General features: G+C 43.5%; 2 protein-coding genes across 3 annotated transcripts; both read right to left on the bottom strand.

The window, feature by feature from the left end:
- Window positions 1-817: 817 nt before the first annotated feature.
- Window positions 818-12,059, bottom strand: polr3e (polymerase (RNA) III (DNA directed) polypeptide E). Its single transcript, XM_079182183.1, has 21 exons — window positions 11,937-12,059; window positions 11,043-11,148; window positions 10,172-10,222; window positions 9,932-10,009; window positions 9,739-9,854; window positions 8,823-8,905; window positions 8,577-8,684; window positions 8,263-8,309; window positions 8,056-8,175; window positions 7,855-7,940; window positions 7,327-7,371; window positions 7,136-7,227; window positions 6,701-6,821; window positions 6,525-6,606; window positions 6,349-6,408; window positions 5,918-6,075; window positions 5,761-5,822; window positions 5,228-5,664; window positions 3,219-3,296; window positions 2,428-2,550; window positions 818-2,338 (listed from the first exon to the last, which is right to left on the bottom strand). Exons 2-21 carry the CDS (start codon window positions 11,079-11,081, stop codon window positions 2,282-2,284), a joined length of 2,043 nt encoding a protein of 680 aa, XP_079038309.1. The 5' UTR covers window positions 11,082-11,148; window positions 11,937-12,059; the 3' UTR covers window positions 818-2,281.
- A 903-nt stretch (window positions 12,060-12,962) lies between these two features.
- Window positions 12,963-24,896, bottom strand: eef2k (eukaryotic elongation factor 2 kinase). 2 transcript variants are annotated; one of them, XM_079182594.1, is made up of 19 exons: window positions 24,644-24,896; window positions 23,810-24,066; window positions 23,336-23,395; window positions 22,116-22,216; window positions 20,291-20,351; window positions 20,168-20,205; window positions 19,046-19,217; window positions 18,529-18,678; window positions 18,312-18,444; window positions 18,085-18,212; window positions 17,246-17,459; window positions 17,084-17,148; window positions 16,394-16,471; window positions 16,002-16,058; window positions 15,112-15,243; window positions 14,158-14,346; window positions 13,951-14,075; window positions 13,575-13,753; window positions 12,963-13,448 (listed from the first exon to the last, which is right to left on the bottom strand). In XM_079182594.1, the coding sequence occupies exons 2-19, from the start codon at window positions 24,056-24,058 to the stop codon at window positions 13,339-13,341; spliced, it is 2,241 nt and encodes a 746-aa protein (XP_079038720.1). In that variant the 5' UTR covers window positions 24,059-24,066; window positions 24,644-24,896; the 3' UTR covers window positions 12,963-13,338. The 2 variants fall into 2 exon arrangements, with proteins under 2 accessions (XP_079038720.1, XP_079038721.1); XM_079182595.1 differs by lacking the exon at window positions 16,002-16,058.
- Between the last annotated feature and the right edge of the window lie 426 nt (window positions 24,897-25,322).

Consider the following 25,322-nt stretch of genomic DNA (forward strand, 5'->3'; position numbering starts at 1 on the left):
AACACGAAGCAGGTTTCTGTCTTTGTTTGTTTTTGTTGTAAAATATGATTGATTGAACTTTATTTATAGAGACGGTGAAACGTGGACGTCGTAAATCGCTGATGCACTTTGAGAGTTACGTCATTTATGTATTAATAAAACGGCTTTGACGTCGGCCATCCAGACACACTGCTGCACTTCAGACACACTCAACACGTCAGCCGGAAGAATCATTAACAGTTAACATTAGGAGATGTAACGGGAAACGGTGCTGCACTAAATGATAGCATGTAATAATATGGTAATATATGTAAATGTGTTTTCAACACAAGTAACTGAAACTATTTGCTAATTTTAAGAAGCTAAAAATTAAAGCACATTAAGGGAGAAAATCCCGTCGGTAAGTGTGAGAATATGTCAAAGTAAACTTTCACATGATACTAAAGATTAAGAATGTTGATCACGTTGATCTAATAAATGAAACCAGATCCTAAACGTAAAGCGTAGAGCATGAAGCACCACTTCAACTATTAAAACATAAAATACAGAACTAGGATTTAAGTAAATTAGTTTCTATAGTTAATTATTAAAACATTAAAACTTTCATTAAAACATTAGAGTGCAAAGATCTTTATATTCTGTCCCGAGCTCAAAGATTAAATCTGCCACAAAAAGGCTCCTTTTGTAAAACACTTTATTTTGTATAATCATCCAAACAGAATTACTCATTAGAAAGTAGACAAAAAGTAGAAATAACCTACAGACGTATCTTTTCCGAGAACATTAATCTACCCGTTTCATTTAGGTAATAATTAAAGTAACTAAACTCCGAATTTAGTTTGAATACAACTTGTTTAGTTTTTCATGAGGAAACGTTTGTTTGAACTGAACAATATAACGTCTATCTTTATGCACATAACAGTTTGCACCGAACATCATGAGTACTTCTCTAAAATAGATAAATCACACTGTAAATAAAAAGTCACCTCACTAATCCAGGTTCTGACATTTGGGGTTCCATCTCACCACCGATGACTTTAATGACGACAGAAGAAAACATAAGTTGTTAATGTTTATTGAGCAACAAACCAATGCAAAAGAAATACCGCCGTCATTGTTTGACAATGCACTATAGAGTCAAAGCTTTATTTTTCCTCTTATTCTGTGTGTGTGTGTGTGTGTGTTTGAGTTGTGAGGCACTTTTAGACGGAGGCTCACGAGAGCAGCACAGATGTCGGTCCAGTGTTTGTTCGTCCACACATCCGTTCCTCTTTGTTGGGACAAATTAATTAAATCCAGACAAATTTGATGGTCAAAACATGACACAAAATAAACATTAACCATTGCATCTTTATTGGCCGTCATTGAAATCAGTCTCTCTCAAAGGAAAACCATTTCAAACTCTACATTCAAGAAACAAACCTCAACATCAGCCATTTAATCCACTCCTTCCTCCAGCTTTACATCTCGGTACACATTCGACTGAATGATGCAGAAATGTGGGACAAGCCACATTGTGTGGCCATGTTTCCAGGTCCATGATTGCCAAAAACATCAACAACGTGAGCATAATGACATCAGGGACTTGTTGCTTGTTTTTGCATATTTTTTTTCCCACCTTTTTGTTTCAGTTTTGCCGAAGATGTTTCTTCAAGTGCCTCCACGCGTTTGAATCAAGCAACCGTTGCATTTTAATCATAAAGCTCAACTCTTTCACGTGTGTATTGAGGGTGGAGTTAATAAAACCGAAACAAGTCGGCTCAAAGACGGTGTGTTAAGTTAATGGCTTTCTTAAACAAAGTTCGCTTTGTTGGTACGATAAAGTAACGCTTGTTTCCTCCGGCTAAATGTAGAAATCAGGAGGAAAATTAAAGCACTTTGAGCCACGTTGCTTTAAACAGTGAACGCCATCCTGATCTGGTAAACGTTTATTTAAAAAAATAATCAAACAGGAGGTCCCAAAAAAAAAAATCCCAAACTTTACTTTTAACCGTATATATATATCTTGCTGTTGCTTCATGTTTCTTCATTCATATGTTACCCGTCGTAGTGCGAGTGTGTGAGGAGCTTCTGTCCTCCGCGCTGCATCAGAGTGCTCGTGTTAATGTCAGACATGCTTCAGTGTTCGTGTTCTGAGCAGACGGCCGACATCTTTTGTCCTCCAATCGCCCGCCACTCAGAGCGGGGCGAGCTGTGATTGCGATTGGCTCTCGTCTCTACGGATGCCCTCCCACTAGACACTAGAGAGAGGATTTGATTGGCTGCTGTCGAGGAGGGGGAGGGGGGAGGGATGCGCTCAGTGTCAGGACTGTATGGTTCCCTTTAGGTACCACATCCCTGCGTGGCTGATGCAGCACTCCTGGAACAACAGAGGACAAGTTAGATCAGTGATGAAAATAAAAAGCTCCTTAATAAAAGGTGAACGTTCGGCCTCGTCACTCTTCTCACATGGAGCAGACGGTCAACGTCCGCCTTCGGGAAGTCTCCAAACTCCTGAGTCAGTTTCAATTGGATCACGTTCCTCCTGATGCGGTAGTTCTTCTTGTACAGCTCGTACAGCACCCGACGATGCTGCAGGAGGAAAAAAAACACTCATTTAAGGGAATAGGTCGGCATTTTGGGAAATACGCTTAGTTGCTTTTAAGAGGCGAGAATCGATACATCTCTGGGAAGACTGGAAATGGGGGGGAAACTCAAAATCCATCTACTAGCACCTCGAAAGCTAACTCATTAACATGTTGTGTATCGTTTGTTTTTAACCATCGAATCCCTTGAGATGGACATCACACCAGTTAGTTTAAATAGAAATAAAACACAACAGACAGGAAATACAATGATCAAACACACACAGAGACTAAACCTTTGTTTATACTCGAGCATCAACAGAGTGATTATGTGCTGTGCTTTATTCTAACTTTTAACAAAGGAAGTCTAGTGCAGAGTCATTGCACATTAAAGAAAACTAAAAAAACAACAACACAGAGAGGGAAAAACACACACTTGGCGTGCAGCTTTGCCTCTTCAGCTTGTGGTTGACTAACTGAGCCATGTCCTACTTGTTGCTTCTCAGTAATGAAACTAGCTGATCACGGCCCACGCTGCAACACGCTGGATTCTGAACTTCAGGCTCTGACTTGTGGGTTTGTGGTACATTTCAGCTGCAGAAGTCTGCATGTAGAGCCACGAGACGAAGGAGGAAGCTGTGAAGTTACTATAAACCTGTTTTTAAAAGTGTTTACCTTGTCGGATTCATCTCCAGTCTCCCACAAAGCAAACACCTTCTTTTCATCGGCGGCTGCTGTGGTCTGAGCAGGAAACTAAAAAGGAGGAAAACAGAAACGTTAGAAAAGCTTTAACAGTTAAAATCAGTAAAGATTGTCAGCACTGTGTTTTGCCTGGTGAAGTGTGTTTATAACAAACATAATGAAGCATGTTCATCAAAGCCTTGATTCAAGAGTACTAGTGCCATTTTAGGCAAAACTAAAGACGGCATTGCTTTTCTTTCTCTCGGACACATTTGTCTGTTAATTTGGTCTGTTGACAAAATGCCAAAACAATACGAGGCCGAGCAGGACCAACACCGAGGAGGATTATCCTCCAGACAGTCAGACCCGCTGACTCAAAACTGATCTGTGAACTGTCAGACATCTAAAACAATAACGTTTACTGAACGTAGAAGGCCAATCGCCTGACTCCAGATCTGCCTGCAACAAACCGGCTTAGCCCCCCCCCCCCCTCTGAGCCGTAATGAGCTTTGCTTTGAGGCCAATAATCTGTTGCACAACAAAGATGGTGGCCGGCCATTCCCTCCCCTACGGTGGTTAACATCCTGTTAATGTCAAGCGTACAGATTGGATCAGACCTAAACCAGGACGGGGCTGGTCCTGGCAGGAGACCAGCTCCCTGCCCTACGAGCAAACACCACACCGAGTAAATACACAGAAACAGAAAACATCTACAATAAGCCAACAAACAGCAACCTCAGTCCAGACACTGAGGTATCAGGTGGCTGCTGGAACGTGAGAGGAACCTGAGAACCAGGTTTGCGTTGCTTCAGTGCACCGCCCGCCTCACAGGCAACAAAGCGCTCACAAGCAAAACGGCCGTTAATGTCGTTATTCTGTTCGAGAAAACCGATATCTGCACTCAAGCAGACAAAAGACTTCTTCAGCCCCTACAGGCGGTCTGAGCTGGACCAGAGCAGCAGCTCTTAGTCCGAGGAGGAGGAGGAGGAGGAGGAGGAGGAGCAATCTCAGCACTTCTGAACCCGATGTGCAGGTGAAACAGAGGACCATCAGCTCTGCTGGTTCACAAAAGGTGTGGCCCCTGGATCTGAGCTGATTCTAGCTTTTGAAATCAGATTTCACTACTAATGTTTGGGGACGCGTTTGAAAACTTGCATTTCAAAAATGCAGAATAAGACGCATCAAACTATCCTGCACCACAGCCACAGAGACATTAAGGCGTTAAGTTTTGGGCGTTTTTTTTTTTTTTTTTTAAATGACTGAAATGATGAATTGATATTCAAAACAGCAGCAGATTAATTTTCTGTGTGTCAACCAATCGTTTTAACTCTAATGGAGATAGATCTTATCCAGATCATGCACACCATACAGAGCGTGCAGCATCGCGTTAACTAGGGCTGCAACTAACGACGCACTTTGAAGATCAATAAATCTACAAATGATGTTCTAATTGTTTTATTCATGTCTATCAAATTACCCAAAGGCCATGGCGATGTTTTAAAATGTCTAAACCCAAAATATTCCTGTTGACTGTGATATAAGAGTAAGAGAAACTGAAAATGTTCACCTTTGAGAGCCTGTGCTTAATCACTAGCTTCACTGAGATAATAAGTGTCGAGATGGAAAAACACTGTTGCCGTCTTTCAGAGTAAATTCCTGTCGTAAAGCAATATAAAAGGTGGTGCGATGTTTTGACATGCGATTATACTTCACAATGAATTTATGGGTCCTAGTCACCGATACCTGTTGCAGCATGCCCACATCAGAGCAGTGCTTCTGCCCGACTATCGGTCTGAACGCCGCCTTATACAATAACAAGAGTTTACACTTCACTCCACTGTTGGGCTTGAATCGTAGGAATGTGAAACAATACAACTGTTAGAAATAACGATGGAGAACAAAAGTAAACTAAGAGCCTCCAGGGTGAATGAAGTGGGAGTTTGACAACCGAAACCTTGCGACTCCTTAGTTTTGACAGTAGAAAATCCGGCCTGAATACTCACAGGCACCATTATCTGTTTGCACTGGCAGAGCAGTATGGCGTCCTGTAGCATGTGGTCCGAGATGGAGGGGAAGACGCTCCGTCCCACCGGCATGGAGGCCAGGTGGAGGCTCAACAGCCTCTTGAACTCACTCAGCGTCAGTACAAAATGCTTCCTGAAAGTCTTGATCACAAAGTCCTGCAGCTCCTGGGCCGGCGCGTTCCCGTCGTCACCGTTGGTGTGATCGAAGGCGGGGGAGGTGGCACCGGGGTAACCGTTGACCGACCCGTTGGGGACGGAGGACGAGGTGTCCATCGGTTCGTCGACGGGTTCCTGCTTGACGTGGACGCCGTCTCCCGCCCTCCTGGCGTCCAGGTCCTTCTGGAGGGACGTCTGGTTTCCTTGAGCGCGCTCGTGAGCCACCTTCAGACGCTGCTCCCCGCTGACGTGTACAGGCTCTGGAAAACAACACGCTGGCATCAGCTCAACTCTGCTAAATGTTTCATTTTCATTGTGTTAACAGCTGGCTGGGAGAAACACGGCTCGATACGCACCAGGCTGCGGGGAATTCTTTGGCTTGAAGTCGTCTTTGGAGAAGTTAAAGACCTTTTCCAACCTTAAAAGGAAAGAGAAACAGCATTTGATAACACTTCCATGACTGACAACACCATGAAAACAACCTTCCTCCTGCTTCTCTCGAGTGTGACCCACTTGCTCTGGATGCCGAGCCACAGCATGTGTTGCCTGTGGCCAATGTCCGGGTGTTTCTTAACGAATTCCGCATCGGTAGGCAGCAGGAACTCCCAGCCCCGGTTGACTCGAGGAACGGCGACATGCTCCAGGAACTCCTTCACATCCTCTGGAGGAAGCTGGTGGAAGACGGGAGGAAGAGATCGTTAGTTCCGTTTACCTGAATGAACGGCGCAGCTTTAGCCTCAAGGTGACAGGAAGTTCAGAGACAGTCCTGCTTCAGTGAAGCTGCTCGGCATCTAAACAACCAACAGACACTGTGGTGGCACTGAGCACGGTTTTGTTTCTCAAACCTACATGAAAGAAAATTATTTTTGCACAAATATGCATCTGTTGTGCTGTCTTGATGTCATTACCAACCAGGAACAATCACTTTGGGTTTGTGGTCTTACTTTGATGATGGACGTAATCTCCTTTCTCATCACAGAGCGCTCCAGAGTGAACCTCCACATCTACAAGAGAAACAACCGAGTCACTATGACTTTAAAACCAAGGCGACCACACACTAAACACATTCTCACGGCCCTGTTATTGGTTTAACTTTGGGTGAACAGTAACAGCAGCTCACCACGAAGTCACGGCCACGACAGAGCACTTCAGCGGGGACGCCGCTGTGAGGACTGCAGGTGTTTTTAGGATACAGAACATCGCTGCAGAGAAAACAAAAACACACAGACGTGTCACTCTGCTGCCAGGTCTAAGAGAAGCACAACACCTTTAATCTATTCAAATCTTTCCTCTCACCTCTTGACAACCCAGTTGCCCTGAACCAGCAGCGCCACCTGCTGGATGCAGCGCAGCGCTGCGGTGGAGTCTGTGCCGGAGGCGAGCAGCCCCATCAGGTTAGCAAACGGCATCACCTTGACTAAAGACGAGATGAGAAACATTATTAAACATTACTGTCAGAGGAAGGACAACCCAACCGGATGTTGATTATATGCTGTAAACAGGATGCACTTCATGTCTGTGAGAAATGTACAGAGCACAAAACATGACTGGAAAGTAAAAGCATGGCAACTCAAGAGTGAAAACCAAGCTGCTGACAGAACTCTGTACCTCTGATTGGATGCATTCAATAATTCTTAATAAAGGTTTAAATTATTTCACATGTCTAACATTCATTCTAATGCTTTGTCGCCCCCGTCTGGCTTAAAGAAAAGCTGCAATGCGTTGTCCTACCGTTCTTCATCAGCGTCTTGACTTGCTCTCCCAGTGGCAGAGTGCGGAGTTGAGCCATGGAGAGCACATTACTGGGACCAACTGGTTTCACACTAACAGACACAAAGAGAGAGGAACATGTCAATGAAGCTTCTCTGAGACCGTCATCCTGTTTAAGTCTCATTCGGGTTAGTAGGGGGAGGAATACTTACACTTTTTCCTCTGCAAGAGGGGGCATCAGCATTGCCAGGTACTCCCTGCAAAAAAAGAAGAAGAAGAAGAGGGAACCATCAGGAACTATATAAGGACCGGAGAATTCATCCGACATTTACTAAAATCCACATATGTGACATTTGCAATCAGACCAAACAAGAACCAGGAACCAATATTTTGTTTTTCTACGATGGGCTCGACATTAATGGCGTCTAAAATCTGAAAGCACGCAGTAAACTCACGATCCACACGTCCATAGGAAGCACCCTGTATTTTCCCCGATAATGCTTCATTGTGAACAACAAATGTGTCGAAATCGGCCAGAATAGTTCTAGTTAACCGACAGCAGCCGGTGGGCGGCACAGTCCAGCTAGGCTAAATAACGAAGCTAACAGCTAACGTTAACGTAGTTGTATCATGATGTGTTTGAAGGTAAATTTAAAAATTCATCAGCATGATGTTTTCAACTCTTATCTTGTAAAATTGAGGGAATTATGAGAGTCAAATGTCATTTTTTTTATACTCACTTAGGAGTTTTGACCAGCTCAGAGTTCTCGGAGGAGTCCCCCGACTGACAGAACAGGTACTGCCTCTCATGGTCTGAGCGCCCATCCTAAAATTTAAACAACAGGACAAAAACAAGTAGAAGCTCCGTCACGTTTGCCCACAATCCAAAACTAATGCTCCCAGTATCCTGACGACTCTTAAAAGGGGAATGAGGTGTGTACCTTGACGCCGTGGTAGTGCAGGTGAACCCAGGGCTCCTCCGCCTGCTTCCTCTGGAGGAAGTCGTACGACTGGATCCTCCTCTGTCGCGCCTGCTCCGACTCCGGACGAGCAAACCTCACCTGGAGTGGAAACACGCAGAATGAATATATTATTTAGAAATGATGGGTTCAGTGTAATCCGGAGTTTGTGTGTGTGCAAGTCTTCACCGTGATGGCCTTGACGTCCTCCTCTGCTTCATCCTGGGAGGAATCTCCTGCAGACAAAAGACTCTCGTCACACAACAGTCGTCATCGTACCAGTCGGCTTAATGTTTTTAGACATTTTTACAAGTTAGCAAAAGAACAAAATTCTACTTAATAAGAAAACCTAGAACTCTTTATTGTATTTATTATTTGTGTCCATTGAAACAGTAAAAACACAAAAAAATCTTTCCCCTTGTTCTCTGTTATTTAAAAATAAAATAAAAAAAACAATCTTCTTTAATCACTCTCAGTTATTTCATTTTGGAAAACTGCCACACCTTCATTGGCCGCCTCCCTCTCTCTGGTTTTGGTGTCGGCCTTATCCAGGTAAGAGAAGCTCGGCCTCATCTGGAGGATTCCCGTCAGAGGTGTGACGTGGAGCTCACCTGTTGACACGAATAATTACACAATCAGAAACACAAATACTACTTTTGGTGCTCAATTGGAGCATCATATTGAGAATTTGGTTATCTTCAATGTAAACACAGAAGAGTGCTAAAGTGGACTACTGGATGAAATCAGACCTTTACGAAACACAGCAGCAGCATATCTGGAGGTGTTGGTGGTGGCCTGGATGGAGGTGAAGGACTGTTTATCCATCATTTTCCTGGAGAAAAAAAAGCAAGAGAGGAAGGCTTAGAACAGAGACATAACTGGTTAATTATTCTGCTCATTCGCAAAGTCTGGAAAAACTCATCCGGTGCTACAGAAATAGTTTGAGTTCTTGGAAAGTAAGTTAATTTGTGTTCTTGCCTAGAGTTGGATGAGACGATCGATACCAAACTCACGTCCAAAACAGCTGGTTAGCTTAGCTTAGCATTATGAATGGAAACAGCTAGCCTAGCTCTGTCCAACGGAAACAAACTCTACCTACCAGCATCTCTAAAGCTCACTAATTAACACATTATATCCCGTGTGTTTAATCTGTGGGAAATGTAGCGTACAAATCACAATTTGCAGTGTTAGGAGGGGTTAGGTGCACAACTATTTCTTGGTTCTGATAAGCAGTGGTGACTTTGCAAAGGATTGTGGGTGAGAATAGCCAGAAAAGCTGGTTTGCATTCTGCAAAATGCCGCTTGATGGTGTGGGACATCCTGATACTTTTGGAATACTGCATTTGACTTACTATGTATTGGGATATACTTAATGTCTTTCTAATATAGTATGGTAGTATGGGTATTGTAATGCTCAGATAGTTTTCCTGGTTTCCAGTCGTTATGCTCTGCTATGCTAAGCTAACCGTTTCCTGGCTGTAGCGTCATACTTGACGAACAAACATGAGATCGGCATCAACCGTCTCATCGAGCTATTCGCAAATATTTCCCAGAATGTTGAAGCTTTGCTTTACAACACCGGTGGTGAGTCACAGCTAGCTCACACTGACCGATGGGAGCGTAACGTACACACCGAGTGCAGATGAAGTTTAACAGACGACTTACCCTGAATAGGTGTTGGTTTCGTCGTAAGTCGTGCCGTCCACATTCAGAGCGATCTGCTCTCCTTTACTGCGACAGTAGTTCGGACTCATCGCGTTGATGGCCATTTCCAACTCCACCTGTATGATTGAGATGCATTACAAACATGCTCTACACTGATGGATGATTAAAAAAAAGAAAAGAGACGTTTTTTTACCCGTTGCTGCTTGGGTTTGATCTTAGCCGTTAAGTGGTTGACGTCATCGTAGGTCATAGTGGACGGTCGGACGGGGTACTGGGTCGGAAAGTAATCAATAAAGGCGATTAGAGAGTGACTCGTGTGACACTTTGAACATCATACAACAATCATGCTACAGAATAAAAAGAGTTGAGATAACTTACAGAAACAAAGAGAGTCGTACTCATCAGCATTAAGTACAACAAAGGAAAGTATTACCTGGAAAAGATACAGCTTATCTGCAAGGCTTTTGGCGAGATAAACATCGATCTAGAGAGAAAGAAGCATTGATCAAAGCTACGCGAGGAGCTGATGAATCGTCTCAGTCGAGCCTTTCCTACAACGCGTGTGATTCTTGTGTGTGTGTGTGTGTGTGTGTGTGTGTGTGTGTGTGTGTGTGTGTGTGTGTGTGTGTGTGTGTGTGTGTGTGTGTGTGTGTGAGACTGGTTAGCTGGCTGTTTTGTTGTGCGTCTCATCTCTGCAAAAGAGATCTTGATTTAATTGAGATTACCATAAAAAGGTTATAAATAGATGTACTTATGCGTTACTTAAATAAATATTAAACATTTGGCACCTTAACAGGTAATATCCTGCCAATCTGTGTCTCGATGGTTTGGACATTTGTTAACAAGTGCAAAGCAACAACATGGTAGCTATAAGATCGATATGTGTAACCGGAGTCAAATTCCATGTATGCGCACGCATACATGGCCAATAAAGCTGATTCTGATACAAGTAGCAACAACAACACTCCTCTCTCATTCGGCCTGAACCTTAAATGTTCCCACACCGGCGCTGTAGATGATAAGGTGATAACAAAGATTATTGAGTTCATGTCTATATGCTGTACGACACGTCTGTGTTTTAGTCTGTCTGTCTGTAACTTTTCCACCACAAGATCCTTCAGTCATGTTCATAATGATGAATCCACATGTCACCCAGTAACATGATGTGGCTTATTGAATAGTTTTGGGACAACAAGAGGAAATAAGCTACTCAAACCTCAGCTACACGGGCAACTATCAGGATCAACTCTTTGTGGGTTAAAATATCTCCAGCCTCATCCTTTAACTTGGACCCGCAGACATACCTCCTCTATAATGGGGTCATCGTCATCCCCGCTGGCCATGTTGATGTGAACAGAGCGAGGAGGAGCGAGGAGATGAAACAGGAGCAGCAGATCTCAGAGATCCAACCTGGAGACAAAGACACAGTTATAGGAATCTATAGTAAAGCTACACATCAATGTTGCCAAAGTGGTTACACCACCCAAGCTGGTTATTAACAGAAAACAGGAGGCAGGAAGTTGGTGCAGTAAGAAGAACATTGTGAATCAGCATATCCAGGTTACGTCAGGATTCATTGCTGTGTTGTTACAAGGTTTGTCAGTCTTCAGGACTTAAAGTTAACCATAAAAACCCTAAAGTTAGCCCCCAGCCTGACCCTGCAGTCTGTCAAGTGATGCTGTGACTGACACAACCAGGTAAATGTCACATGATGCAAGACAATGCAATCAACATTAAACCACTGCTCTTCATGCAAACATTGTGTGACAAACGTTACATATAACCCAACACGTAAAAAACGTTGTTGACTCATAAATATACTCGTTACAGTTAAGAATTCGTTAAAATAAGTCACATTACTGGGTAGGTTAGCTCGATTAGCAAGTTAGCAACAAACCCTTCAGTCCACTTGTCACAGGCCTGCACTACACTGCGGGCTGTTATTGTTTTATTCTAACATTACGTTAAAAAACATACACCTGTAAAAGAAAGACCAACAGCTCAGTGTTTAAATGTCCTTTACGCAAACGTACACGCAACGAAACTAGCTAGCTAACATGCAGGTAGCCTAGCCATGCAGCATTAGCCTAGCGTTAGCAGGCTAGCTTGGTGGGCTAACACACATAAAAATAACACACAAGTCACAAACGGACTGTTTTGTTTCCTGACACAACCTTCAGGAGAGATTCGGCGCTTACCTGCACACTTCACTCTACAGTCGTAGTTATCTCATCCGTGTGTGACGGAGTCCAGAGGTCTGGTGCGTAGAGGAGTAGTGTCAGCTGAAATCTGTCGGTGTCTGTACCATGTTGACTCCGCTCCACACAGACACGTGGGGAGGAGCCCGTGCCCATAATGCACAGCGAAATCACTACCAAGTGTTTTATTATTATTTCTTTCACTCGTTTTTTCCTCATTTACATTGGATTTCCCTGGATGCCCCCAGTTCATTCATTGTGTAGTAGGTACTTTAGGTATGAATGTACCAAAAGGTTATGGCAGCGGTGGGATTCGAACCCACGCCTCCGAGGAGACTGGAGCCTTAATCCAGCGCCTTAGACCGCTCGGCCACGCTACCCCGGTACCCCATTGGGTAGACCACGTGATTATATTATAAATCTACATTAAAACTGTTATACTTAAATTCAGAAAACCTACGAATGAAACACAACACATATTTAATTATCCATAAACAAAAGGAGATCAAAAAAGGTGACTTTTATTTTCTATTTCTTATCTATATACTGTAGCGTATATTTAGTATAGTATAGTATAGTAACGTTACTGGAAGTACTTGAGTTTCATTCAATGCATTTTTAAATGAATCTGTTTACATTTCCAAATAAAACATATTAAATTCAATTTAACACTAAACTATATTTGCTGTATTTCTGTACGGTAGAATATTCTTCCTCATTTTGTATGGGAATACATTGTGTTGTAACTGACAAAGCCCATGTATTTTCGGAGTTCACACCAACATGTGCCTTGGTTGCATTAGTGCATTTTGGATTTGAGATGAACTGTTATGAGAGAAGCATTTCTGTTGTAACGAGAACCATGTGAAGAGTTTTGAATAAAGTTAACTCAATATTAAGAAATGCTTTTAAACATTTGTTATTTCTTTCCAAAGACGTGTAACCTCTCCTCTGAGAACTCCACTGTAACAATGACCTATACCTTTAAGTGAGTCACCTGGAAAGGAAGAGTGACATGTGTTTACCCATAAAAAGCAAACTTTATTTCACCGTTTTATGGTCCAAGCATATTTAAACATGCATTCTTCCAACATGAATGTAGAGCAAAGTAAGTAAACTATTTTCTTTATTTTGATCTTTCAGACCTTCTCTTTCATGCAGCCACATTTGCTTAGTCAAAAGGTAATCAGAGGCAGGGAATTAATGAAAAGAAACAGAAAGAAGAAGAACAGAAACCTGGACATGTAAGCCTGATTGGGTAGATGGACAGAAGGTTGAAAACACACACACACTGCACTGTGGCAAAAAGCTAATATCATACAATATAAATATGTAAACTGTAACCATTCATGTAAAAATTAACTCCTGTGGCCTTTTTTGTGATAAAAATATGTATCCAAAACTACTCCTCCATTAGCGCCCAGGCTTCTTCAGCTTTCATGTAGTACTGGTTAGCCAGTCGGCCTTTCATAGCCTCCATGGCAGCTTCTGCTGCTTCTGTAAACAGATCACCTGCAGAGAAGGATGGTGGGAGCCGTTAGGATGCAGGCAGAGATGGACTATTCCTTAAAATGACGCTGGTATATTGAAGTGTATTTTCGACGCATCGAGGTTTGTTAAGCCAGCACGGAGTCCAACCTGCTCTCTGTGGGTCTGCGGTGAGCTTGTAGCCTCCCACTTGGTACATCTCTGCCACTCTGGCCAGCAGCAGGTAGCGAGGCTCGTCCTGCGTCCCGTCGAACTCTCCGCCCTCGTCGTAGTCTGTCATGTTCAGCACACTTTCATACCAGTGAATCGCTTCCTCCCAGTCCTGCTTTCTGGATAATTAAAAAAAGAAGAAAAACAATAATGCACAAAACCGTCAGCATTAAAAATGGTACTATCTTCCTTTACTTTAATAAAAGAAAGATCTAGAAATCCCTCTAGGGGGCAGTGTTATCATATCTTATGTTGACCCACAAGTCCATTCATAATACAAGTCCAGCTTTCCAGAGTTTAAAACTCAACCACTGACCTGTCAGCTGACAGATTGATCCCAGAATCGAAGGCTCTGGCCACTGTGATCATAGAGGATCTGTCTCCGGCCTCCGCAGCCAGCAGCAGATACTTCATTCCTCTCATCTTGTTTCCAGCGTTATCCTGCCAACAACACAGACATATTAAAACACAAGGGTTCACACTGTACAAAACCAAAAAGGCTAAACGAACTTTGGCGTGGTACCTCCAGCTCCATCTCCGGCAGTATGTGGTGAGGCAGCTGCAGACAGCACTGTCCCAGGGCCACGATGGCCTCCAGCTCTCCACACAGCGCTGCTCTCTCCAGGTGCAACATGGCCGTGTCCTGATCCCACTGCTCGTCCTTCTCACAGAAGCGACCCCCTTCGTGGTACCGCACCATCGCCAGGTGGACCTGGTTCGGGAGGAAGGTGATCCAGAATACATTCAACAAATGAAACTCACCTTGAAAGCCAGCTTTCAGCAGACACAGGTGTGTTAAGACAGAGAAATTCTGAAAATGTAGGATTTGGGCCAGGTGGTGTTGACGGGAGCTACAATTAACTAAGTGTGTTTTATTTAACTATACTAATTGTTTGCCTTCTTAACTTAACTGCCCGTCGCTCTCATTGCGATTATTTTCTTCGTGTTAACAAAAAGGGAAAAAGGAGCTCATCAGGTTTTAGTGCAGAGCCACAGATCACCTGAAGTTCTGAGCTCTCTGCAGAGCTTATTTAATGGATGTCGTTTGTGTGAGTTTTACAATGCGTCCCGATCCCCAACTACAAACTAATACATTCCAATCAGGAAAAAGTTTTTTCAGGGCACAAAAAAAACCAGAGAGGCTACTCACAGCTGCAGAAACAAAAGTATATTCTTAGTGGTGGTGAGACAGAACCAGCAAGATGTTAGAAAGCAAAGAAGTATTAAATCTTAAGAGAATTTCTTGTGTACTAACAGCTAAAACTGTGTACAACAAAGAGTATCATATTGCATGTACTGTACACAATGCCCATGTAGGAGACCTAAACCAATCGGTGTAAATATGCGAGAGGTGTGTAGTTTTTGTAGAAAGGTTTATTCCTGCTTTAGGCCAACAAGTGTGAGTTCATTTCGACCCTTCGACCCGGCCCCGTACATCCTCTTTATTAACGTCAAGCCAACCATTCTGATCTTTTACCTTGCCGAGGATCGACTGGCCAGTCTTCTTCTGCATCAGAGCGTCGAGTCGCTCCACCTCGGTGGCCACGCAGGAGGACCGGTGGACGTGAGCGCGAGACGAATGGTAGAAGCTCCACTTATCCTCCGTCAGCTGAGCAGGAAAAGACAAGTCAAGATATACAAGGAGGAGGAGGAGGAACGCTGATGCTCTTAACCACAATCATCTGAAAACAAATCATAGGATGAAGGTATCTAAAAACTCTCAGGTGTGTACCCATCCAGACAAGTTTGCTTTTTTGATTTTAGCTGATGAATGAGCTGGAGGAGTACATCCATGTTGGCCTCAGTGAATGCAAAGATCAGGTAGAGCATGGGAACATGAGCACACACACACACACACACACACACAGTCATTAGCAAGAGGGTGGAGTTGGTGAAACAGAGGTAGATGGTGTTTCGGTTCCAATAGTTTTTATTTCTTTGTATTTTGCATTCTTCAGACTGTTTTCATTCAACAGTGGCAGCCTGTGTAATCAAATCAAATGTAACTCGAGAGAGTCATGCTCGATGAATAGTAATAAAACAACAACAACAACAGGGAAACACCCGGCGGTCACAAGCCTCCGTGCAAATAATCACCCATTCGTTGTCGGCATTGTAAGAATTTAAGTTTGGAGTGAATCTCAGAGAAGCTACCATCTTCCTCTAATGAGGGAACACAAAGAGCAGGAGGAGCTAAATCAGAGGGAAGGTGAGGAACTGATTTTGCTGTTAAATTAAGTCATGAGAAAAACACACAAAGTGAAGGAAAAACAAGGATGAGGGAAATCAGAGAGGAGGGTTATTTGATCGCGGTGGTGATGATGATGATTAGGACATTCACACACTGGTGTCTCTACGTTTGTTTACCCGTCTGACACTGTCCTCATCCGACTCCGAATAATTTCTTTGGCTGCGATGATGGGCCTGAGTGACAATACAACATGCATTTATAAAACCTACATTTAGACTTTATGTGGCCTAACAGCTGCTGAGAGGACTGAAGGACAAAGGAGAGTGAACAAGAGAAGTCTATTATGTCTAAAATTGTTTTTAAAAATGACGTTTGTTTAAGATAATAAACAAACCATGAATTATTCAAACAAGCTGTGACGTATCTAAAATGTCGACTTGGTAAATGCCAGACATACACGAATACATTTCTTAGCCTTGTTTATCTACAGACTTACTGACTCTTTTTGACGGACTGATAAAAAAAGAAATCCTCAATAGTCAATATGAAAACAGACGTAAACATTTACCCCGTCTACGTGGTCATTCGCGTCTCCTTCACTCCTCCTCTCGCTGGGGTAGCCGCTGTCTCCGCCGCTATCAGAGTCCTTCGGACAGAAACACATTTTAGAGGTCAGTGGAGGGACTCGTGTGAGTCGTGATGTTTCGTCCAGCTGAGAAAGCATCTCAAAAATCACATCTTTCAGATCATTCGTGCTTTTATATCATCACGTCTAGATTATTGCAATTCATCGTATGAAGGGATCAAAACCAAAACACAATCGGACGCCTTCAGACAAAATGTTTAAATCACTTCTTAAATCCTGTGTTTTATTTTTCCAGTTACAGTATCTGTTTCATTTGTTCTATTTATCCTTCTTTTGTCCTGTTTTAATGAGGCAATTTTATGTTTGTACATTTGAAAGCGGAGGGGTGTTCAGTTAGTTCAATCTGCATATTATCAAACACTTTGAGGTATTATACGTAGCATACAGCGCCGCTTAGAGGTGGAAATACTGTATTTAAGTGACAGATGAAGTTTACTCCAACACATATTTGTAGCTTCTTTTACCTGGATTTTACAAACAGATACAAATGTAATGTAAAAGGACAAAAACAGAGACTTTACATCGGCAAACATGGAGCTCTTGGGACTCAACATGGACCTGAGTTATAGGCCTACTGACTTAACTACAGTTTGGTTATGAGTTATTGCTCACCTTGTTCTCACCGATGTTGTTATTATTGGGTCTTTCATGTTCGCCCATTCCGATAAATGAAAAGCCTGTAAAATGTAGAGACATTACTAAAACTATTTAAATGGTGGAAATGTACGGTTATACACGTGCAGTATGTCATAGCATTGTTCATGGACACCGTACCGAGAGGGGACCTTCCCATGAATCCATGTGGAGCTAGCGGGGAGCAGGGCAGCATGAGAGGGGAGCAGGGGATCGACTCCACGTCGCTCTCGTCCACAGACGACGTCTCCGACAGGCGGGACAGCAGCGGGTGCGACCGGCTTCCTGACATGGTGCGGACACGAGGAGAACCGCAGGGCTCCTCGCAGCCCCTCAGCACCGTCTGGGCTGACTTCTGAAATAACAAAAAAACGAGATCAATCTTGATGGAACAGCAACAGAACGAGCAGAATACACTGAAGATAAGCACCCGTCCTATGCTAATCCTGCAACTGAGTTGGAGAGCGAGTATTGGAAATTACTGTTTGAGTGTAATTATAAGGTCCCAAAGCCGGTCAGACTCGTGACTAATTATGGCAACTTGGAACTTTGTTTTGTTGGTTTGTTGGTTTGTCTTTCTGTCAGCAGGATTACGGGAAAACTTCTGGCCCTATTTTCATGAAGCCTGGTAGAAATGTGGAGCACGGGCCAAGGACGAACACATTGAATTTTGGAGTAGCTCGGCAGTGCCCAGGAGGCAACCTGGCACCTCTCCAGCTACCAGCACACACTCCATACTTGGTCCTCCAGTTACCAAGTCACGTCCCCGCGGACTGAGCTACTGCCGTCCCTTATTGTCCACTTATGGGAAAACAGCCCTGGCAGAGGTCTGCGATCTACAAGTTTCTAAATCTTAGTGACATTTGTTCCATATTTTTATTTATTATTATTATCTTATGAACTATTTTTACCCTGACCCACTGCTGATTTTTCAGCCCTGGCTCACGCTTTATTTATTATTATAAAAATGTTAAAATTACAAGCAGTTTGTTGGTGCAGTCCAGCTGGGACTTCTCTGCAGGGGAAAGGTCAAAAGGCGTCAGGCCCATGCTCTTGCAGATCTTGTTACACAGGTGGGAGTGGAAGAACAGCGCCATGCCCCGCACACCTGGAACACAGGCACGATTTTGTTATGAATAAATACTATAATTTAGAACTTCACACGTGTATCTAGCAGCAGTTTGTCAACATCAAAGGGGAACTGTACCCAGATTTCCATCTCCGAAGTCCGTCCCCTTCTCTGTGTGGATCTGAGGGTCAGTGTAGAGATCTCCAACTCCTTGGATGTCCACCACGATCAGCTGGTGGCCCGATCGCTCAAAACTGAAGTGACTGAAGGCCTGATGGATGCAGAAAGAAATGACGGTTATTCATTTAGTATTAGCTCGAACATGTGTTAACACTAAAAGGTGACGCAGCTTTACCTGTGGGGTGAGTCGGATGTTGTCGTCCCTCACGAAGCCAGAGTTGGAGTTGTATTTGATGTACTTGCCCTCGATGTAATGTTCCAGGTGGAAGAGAGGTTTGCCTGGTCTGTCCGTCATCTCTATCACACACATCTGCATGATGTCCACCTGAGGATCAGAGAGAGGTAAACAACACTCACACTACAGCAGTACAGATGGGTACGTAATGCAAACGTCATAATGGATTATTTGTCACAATGCACAAACAATATGTGCATTGTGACCCGCTCCTAAGGCTTGTGCTAAAAAAGACTGTGTGAAAAAGAAGAAATCTTAAACAGTATCATTTCTCATCATATATAAAAATATACATGTGATGATGATCAATTGCTTAAATGAAAATAAAGATTAGTTTTAGCCCTAAATCTAAGATTAAAATACTTTATATTACGAGGGTAAGAGGATTGTGCTCGCCCCTGATTGTCCCGTCCCATGAACTAGGCAGCGCATCGGACTGTAAATGTTCTCTCGGTACCTGTTTGGGAGGTCGGTGGCGGTTGTACTCCTCTCCCCAGAGCTTGGCCTCCATTTGCAGCATGACGTCCTCAAAGTAAACATTTCTGTCCACCGTCTCCATGTAACTCTTGGACACATAATTAAATGCCGACTTCCAGTTGCTGCTGTGTGAGAAATTTGACAACTTCTTCCTGGAGGGAAAAGAAACAAGATATTACATTAGTGAGCAGAATTTCAGTTAAATTTAAATGGATTTACAGTTCACTCACAGATAGAAACCTTTATAAATATACATAACTAAAGCCACATTTTAAGGTAGCATCAACTGGAACTGATGTCAGATGTACACAAAACTGCTCCAAAACCAGGCGGCAACCTCTGGATAATATCAATCCACCAGCTCCTCCTTCTTGTGTCACTTCTGGTTGCAAAAAACCAAGATGGCGACGGCCAACATGCCAAACTAAAGACTTCAAAACCGTAGTCCACACACCAAAGGATGACGTCACGGTGACTAAGTCCAGTTCTTATATATACGTATACATGTCTATGCTCTAAAGTTTAACCCACATACTGTACAAATCCCACAGGGACCACATACCATCATTCCTGACGTAGAGATGTTCTTGTTTTATCTTGTTTGGGCTTGTAAGAGCTGGATGATTTATGTTCATGCTCACGGTTTTGTCACAGTGGAATATTTCTGTGGGATACTGCAAACAGCTAAAGTGGGAGATTGATGGATGCCTCTCTTTCACATTTCCCACATAATTCACGTTCAAGCCTGAACAATAAGACCATTATCCCTTCTCTCTTTCATTCTGCAGGGTCATGCAGAAGCCAAACCACAACACAGCGGAGCAGTGACAACGCTGTACGCTTCTATTGTCTTTCATCCAAAACAATAAACAACTGAAGCCCCGGTGCCATCACGGAGGACTGTATTGAGCTGCTTCACTCTGATATTTTCCGTACCATCTTTGGCTCTGAAATGGCTAAATTAGTCAGCAGCTATCCTCACGAGTCCGAGCAAGAAATGTGAGGAATGTGGACCTGCACCACTTAGAAAGAACTCTTCTGCTCTCTTCACAGTGAGACCACGAAGGCCTCCGTTACCAGAGAGAAAAATGTTTCAACTTACGTTCTGAAGCACTCCCTCATGGCCCCTCTCCCAAACGGCTGTGAGAAATAAATAAGAGAAGAGATAAGAATTTGTCTTTGTTTTTGATGGCGGCAATACAGTCCCTCTAAAGCGCAGTAATACCTGGGCGGCCATCTTGATGTGGATCTGGTCTTGAGCCCACTCTCCTGTGATGGCATTGTACCTGCAAAGAGGGACAGTGAATTTAAATGATGGATGCTCTTTGAATTCACATAGAATAAAATCCATCTAATAACACACTCAAAGCCAAAGTACAGCCTCACAGAGCTGCTAGCATGACTGTAGACTCCACGTTGTGTTTTATTCTGAAAGGACAGGTAGACACCAAATAGTGAACAAACGTAAGCTGTTTTTTCAGCTTCTTAAATGTGAGGTTTTGAGGTCTGTGTTTAATATCACAATGATCTTTGTGTTTTGGACTGTTGGCTGCACAAAATAAAGTAATCTGACGGTTGTTGTTTGTTTTCCACCTGTTACGTTACGAATCACTCACACTGGATGCCGACCTACAACATTGAGCAGAACTTGTTTGTCTCTTTTGAGTTGATTTCAGTTCCTAAAACTCTCGTTCGCCAAGTTACACTTTGCCCTCTGTGAGGGAGTTCCTATGTCAACAGCTCGTTATGAATTCTTATCACGGAGGCCCATAAGGCATCTGGCTTCCCCGCCGCGGAAAAACAACAAAGAGAGAAGAATGAAACAGAGGAGTTGTGTGGGCTTTCGTGCTTCTTCCCAACGACGGGGCACTTTGTCTCTGCAGACATTTCTTTTTGGATTCAGGGTTAAATTCATGTAATCAGGGAACTCATGCAGTCGATATTGGAGATAAAAATGTGTGACTAAACACTGTGTGTCTACACACTGTGTGTCTGGCTCAGTGTGTCTGTTTTGGCTTGGCGGGGTGTGTGTGTCCTGAGTTAATAAATACTGCATGAAGTGTAGGTGCAGCTGCAAGTCTTCCCAGCTCAAACCTGAGTGCCTTCAAACTACAAACTCAGTACTGAGCTCTACTCCTCCACTGAAACAAGAACAGCACTCTTTTCTGCCAACAAAGCATTTCAGCCTGAGGAACGCAGCGTACCACGGTGACATTCACGGGGAGGGAACAAACAGGGAGTGAGGAGTTGGGTTACATGTGGGTAAAATTAGCACATGAAAGGAGAAAGCGGAGCGACTCCCAGCTCCTGATAATCCCTCCTCTCTGCAGTCAAGTCCCAATCCTGTTTGTTATGTAACACACACAAGTAAAGGAATTCGTCTTCTTCTTGCTATTCTGCCCATTTTATTTGTGTATCGACGCCTTGACATAAAACAGCCCACGTCTGAGAGCTCTGCAAGAGGTGTGTGTGTGTGTGTGTGTTCATGTAGCCGCCATGTTGGCTGTAATATCTGGGTAAACACCCGAGTAATCCCAGCTGCAGTGCGAGGTCTTAAAAAAAGAACTGGGCGGGCCGAAGGGTGTCAATGTGCCCGGTGAAGGGGCAGTAATGTTTGTCAACAGTTCAAACTGACCCATATATGAGCCAAACGGGAATAGCAACGTCGACTAAAGTTTACCAGCCCCGCAGGAGCAGGCAGCTGTTTTTCGGGGGTGGGGGGGCTCTGATAAACCCATTTACCTGCCCAGCACCAAGAGGCAGACAGACAAATTTAAGGACTCACTGGTGAACACAGCAGCCAAAGAGCCACAAAAGTAACTTTGTGAGCGAGTGTTGTGTTTACAGCTTGTTGCATTGTCCCCCTGAGAAAGATTATGACTGGTGAGCTGGTTCTAGGCTCCTGGAATTGTGCATGCTGGCTAACTGTCATGGCTTACTGGTACCCTTGATGAAACGGAGCCATCGCTATCAAAAATGTGTCCTTTCACTGTTGCAAAAAGTCAAAAAGCCTCCCATGTTGATTGACAGCTCCACACAGTTATTCGTACCTGTAACGGGAGCAGGCTTCCGTCTTGATTTCCTCCAGGTGGAACTGGGCCCAGGGGTCGGGCATAGCTTTGGCCTTTTCGATCGCATGTTTCCAATGATCCTGTCGCAATGAGCAAACACAACTTATCAGCTGACAGCGTTTGTCTTCAGGCAAAGTCAATGGAAAAATCTGTTTCCCAAACAGGTTCGCAAGAGAAGACATTTAATTTGAACAACAAAGGAAACTCAAAGTGTATTTTTGTGCTCTCTCTGCACGACACTTTCTCTCCTCTATTGTGCTGCTAACTAATTAAGCAAATTAAATTTCACAGTTTCTGCATTCAGCAGCTTTCCCTCATTGTTCAAAGTATTTGCATTTAATCAGCTTAGGGCTAGGGAAGCCTGCAATGAAGATCATTTATCAGCAAGTACATTTATATCTATTTATTTGTTATATTGAAAAAGTCGGATTGGTGCATGCCTAGTTTGTAGCAGCGTTCAAATCAGGAGGAAAGGAAGGTTAAGGAAGGAAGGAAAAAACAAATATCTTCAGTACAAACAGCAAAGAAAGCACACAGCAAATTCAACTAATTAATGAATTAATACATAGCGTTTAAGTATTAGGCAGGCCTCAGAATAAATGTATTAATGAGGGTCAACCAAGGTCTCCTATTCCATAACATCAACTGAAATAAATTACTGCTCCCTCAATATGAAAATGATGTTTCACAGCCATCTGCCATTTTCAAAAAATAGCTTTCTTGGTAGGACCCATGAATCAAGTGTCAGTGGTAATCCAAACCTGTCCCAGTAACCCCAAACCCCAAACCCTGAACCCTGCAGGGCTGCACAGCGGCACGTCTCCCTCGTATACCACTGGTCACTGTGCAGCAGGCGTTCAGGACATGTCTATATTTAGAGCGAGGGAGTTACAAAAAGACAACTATAAGATTAGATTAATTAGATTAACGCAGCGGCATTTATACAAATTAAAAAGCGGCAAAACGATTGATTAAATAAAACACAAAGATACGGTGAGAAGAAAGGGAGGATGATTAGAATACACATCAGTCATGAAGAGAGGAAGTGAGAGTAGGTGGAAAGTATGTTGCTTCAAAAGATATTTTTAAAGTGAAGGAAAATGGAAGTCAAAGTGCAGAGTGCATGTTGGGAAAAAGGAGGCGCAGATGGTCACTGGTGAAGAGGGAGAGAAGGAAGACATAACTCATCTGTAACGTACCCGTGCTCTCTGAGACAAAACCTTGTACAGTCGAGGTTCTGCCACCGTTTCTGTTTCATTCTATGCAGAAAGGTAAAGAAAATGGACGGCTTTTCATCAACAAACAAGGAAGAAATATCTGACATTTACATGGCAAAATCAAACAGTTTATATAACATAAATTGCCTTTAAACAACAGCACTACACATCCTGGCAGTTGGCTGGAGCACAGAGGCTCCGATAAGACTGCACAGCTGTACAGCTCACTCACTGCTGAGACGTGTTTATACGCAACATAATCACACAAAGTTGTCTGGAACTTCCTGTTCTTTGGCGAGAGTGCAGTTAAGAGGTGTGTGAACAGCTTTCCACTTCAATAAATAGATACACACATGCTGGTACGTGTGGGTGTGTGTGTGTGTGTGTGTGTGTGTGCATGCACAGATCATCTCTCCTTATAAGGCAGAGAGCTCTTCTCACGAGGCGACCGCTCACCTTGAACTTAAAGTTGCTCTTAGGAAGAGAGTTTGAGAGTTGCCGGGTGTAGACCGCCTTCTTCAGGTAGTGACAGATTTCTCTGACGGAGTCGTCCAGGATGGGGCAGATGAAGTGGTCGTCGTCGTCGTCCTCACTGGCGTTGGATTCGCTGAGGGAAGAGGCCCGCTGGTTGGGGGCACTCCGTTGGACAGGGGGTCTCTTGGCGCTCCCCACCTCCTCCATGCTGAACATCAGCTCGTCCTCCATGATGTCTGCTGTTGTGTTGACAAGACAGGAGAGTGAGGGGACTGAGAGAGCAGTGAAGAGCACTGAGTGGCAAGCAGGGCCACATAAAGAGAGTATGGAGTTAATCTGTGGCAGGCAGCCATGTAAGTACATGTTAACAACAACCCTGTGTAATGGCTGCACAGCAGAGCACAGCTGTTACCTTCGATGCCCCTGCACCATGACACCTCCATCATATGCATACAACGTGGAATCAAAATACATACTCATATAACGTGGATTTAAGCCATAAATAGTGAGCATCAGCATGCAAAAGCAATTAACATCTACGGCATTAAGCACCAATATGTTGCACTGGAATCGAGGGCAACTGTGTTTGCATGTTTTCAAACAGTTGGCTGGAGGAGAGGAATGCAGACCCGAGCAAAGATAAACAACCTGCACTCCTATAGACCGCGGTCACGTGATGACAGCTCACTTGACAGCAGGTCCCATAGAAATTATTATTATGTTACAGCATGCTGCAAGACGTATTTCTTCAAATGCATACACGTTAGTTTGGTCTATTGTGGCCTACTGTTGGATGCACGTATTAACAAAACCTACCTTATAACCGTGAGGCACAAAACTGCCTTCAATCACTGTATCTTTGACAGACTGTGCGACGCAATGTAGCCAGTTCCTCTTCCTGCTCACAGTTTTCAGTTAAACAGATAAGAGAGGCAGCAGCAAGCAGCTAAACTCTCCTCCCAGACCAGCCTGGCTCGGTCCTGGTTCTCCAATGTGCCCTGGAGGTCCGGGGAGGTTCTGGCAGTGGGTTGTAGTTATTGTTCCCGTCCTCCACGACGACGTGGGCCTTCTGCACGTAGAACTGCGCTCTGTGAAGCCACGCCCCGGCATTCTGCTGCGTTCAATAATATCGGAAATCTAAAAAGAAACATGAGCAGATTATATGGGAGCGTCCGTCAAGAATGTAAAATGTCTTCCAAGGATGTATCTACAGTTTATGGGACAAATACATACACAAATGAGAATAAGACATTACGTAGTCACCTTATAAACAGTAACTTCTTGTTATTTAAAAGGCAGAAACGCGCAATACGTTTGTAACGACTACGGAAGAGCATTTGAAAGCAGCACCAAGTAAATAAACGTTACGGCCAACATAGTCGGTAACGTTGGCTATATTAATGTAACGCTACACAAATTATATATTGTTAATATGTCTGTCTAATATGAACGTATAGATATTAGCCAATGATAGCCACGGTTAGTCCCAAAGGCG

Source organism: Pholis gunnellus (genome assembly GCF_910591455.1).
Source record: "Pholis gunnellus genome assembly, chromosome: 21".
NCBI classification, from domain to species: domain Eukaryota; kingdom Metazoa; phylum Chordata; class Actinopteri; order Perciformes; family Pholidae; genus Pholis; species Pholis gunnellus.

What these genes read in the sequence shown, in the direction of transcription:
- eef2k (XM_079182594.1), bottom strand. Translation starts at nt 24,058, where the DNA reads ATGGAGGACGAGCTGATGTTCAGCATGGAGGAGGTGGGGAGCGCCAAG. An exon ending in CGAATGACCACGTAGACGGG is followed by an intron (nt 16,059 to 16,393) that starts GTAAATGTTTAC and finishes ATTGTCACTCAG; the next exon opens with GCCCATCATCGCAGCCAAAG. An exon ending in TGCCGGAGATGGAGCTGGAG is followed by an intron (nt 14,076 to 14,157) that starts GTACCACGCCAA and finishes TGTTGTTGGCAG; the next exon opens with GATAACGCTGGAAACAAGAT.
- polr3e (XM_079182183.1), bottom strand. Translation starts at nt 11,081, where the DNA reads ATGGCCAGCGGGGATGACGATGACCCCATTATAGAGGAG. An exon ending in AGGACGTCAAGGCCATCACG is followed by an intron (nt 8,176 to 8,262) that starts GTGAAGACTTGC and finishes TTTCCACTCCAG; the next exon opens with GTGAGGTTTGCTCGTCCGGA. An exon ending in TGGCTCGGCATCCAGAGCAA is followed by an intron (nt 5,823 to 5,917) that starts GTGGGTCACACT and finishes TTTCCTTTTAAG; the next exon opens with GTTGGAAAAGGTCTTTAACT.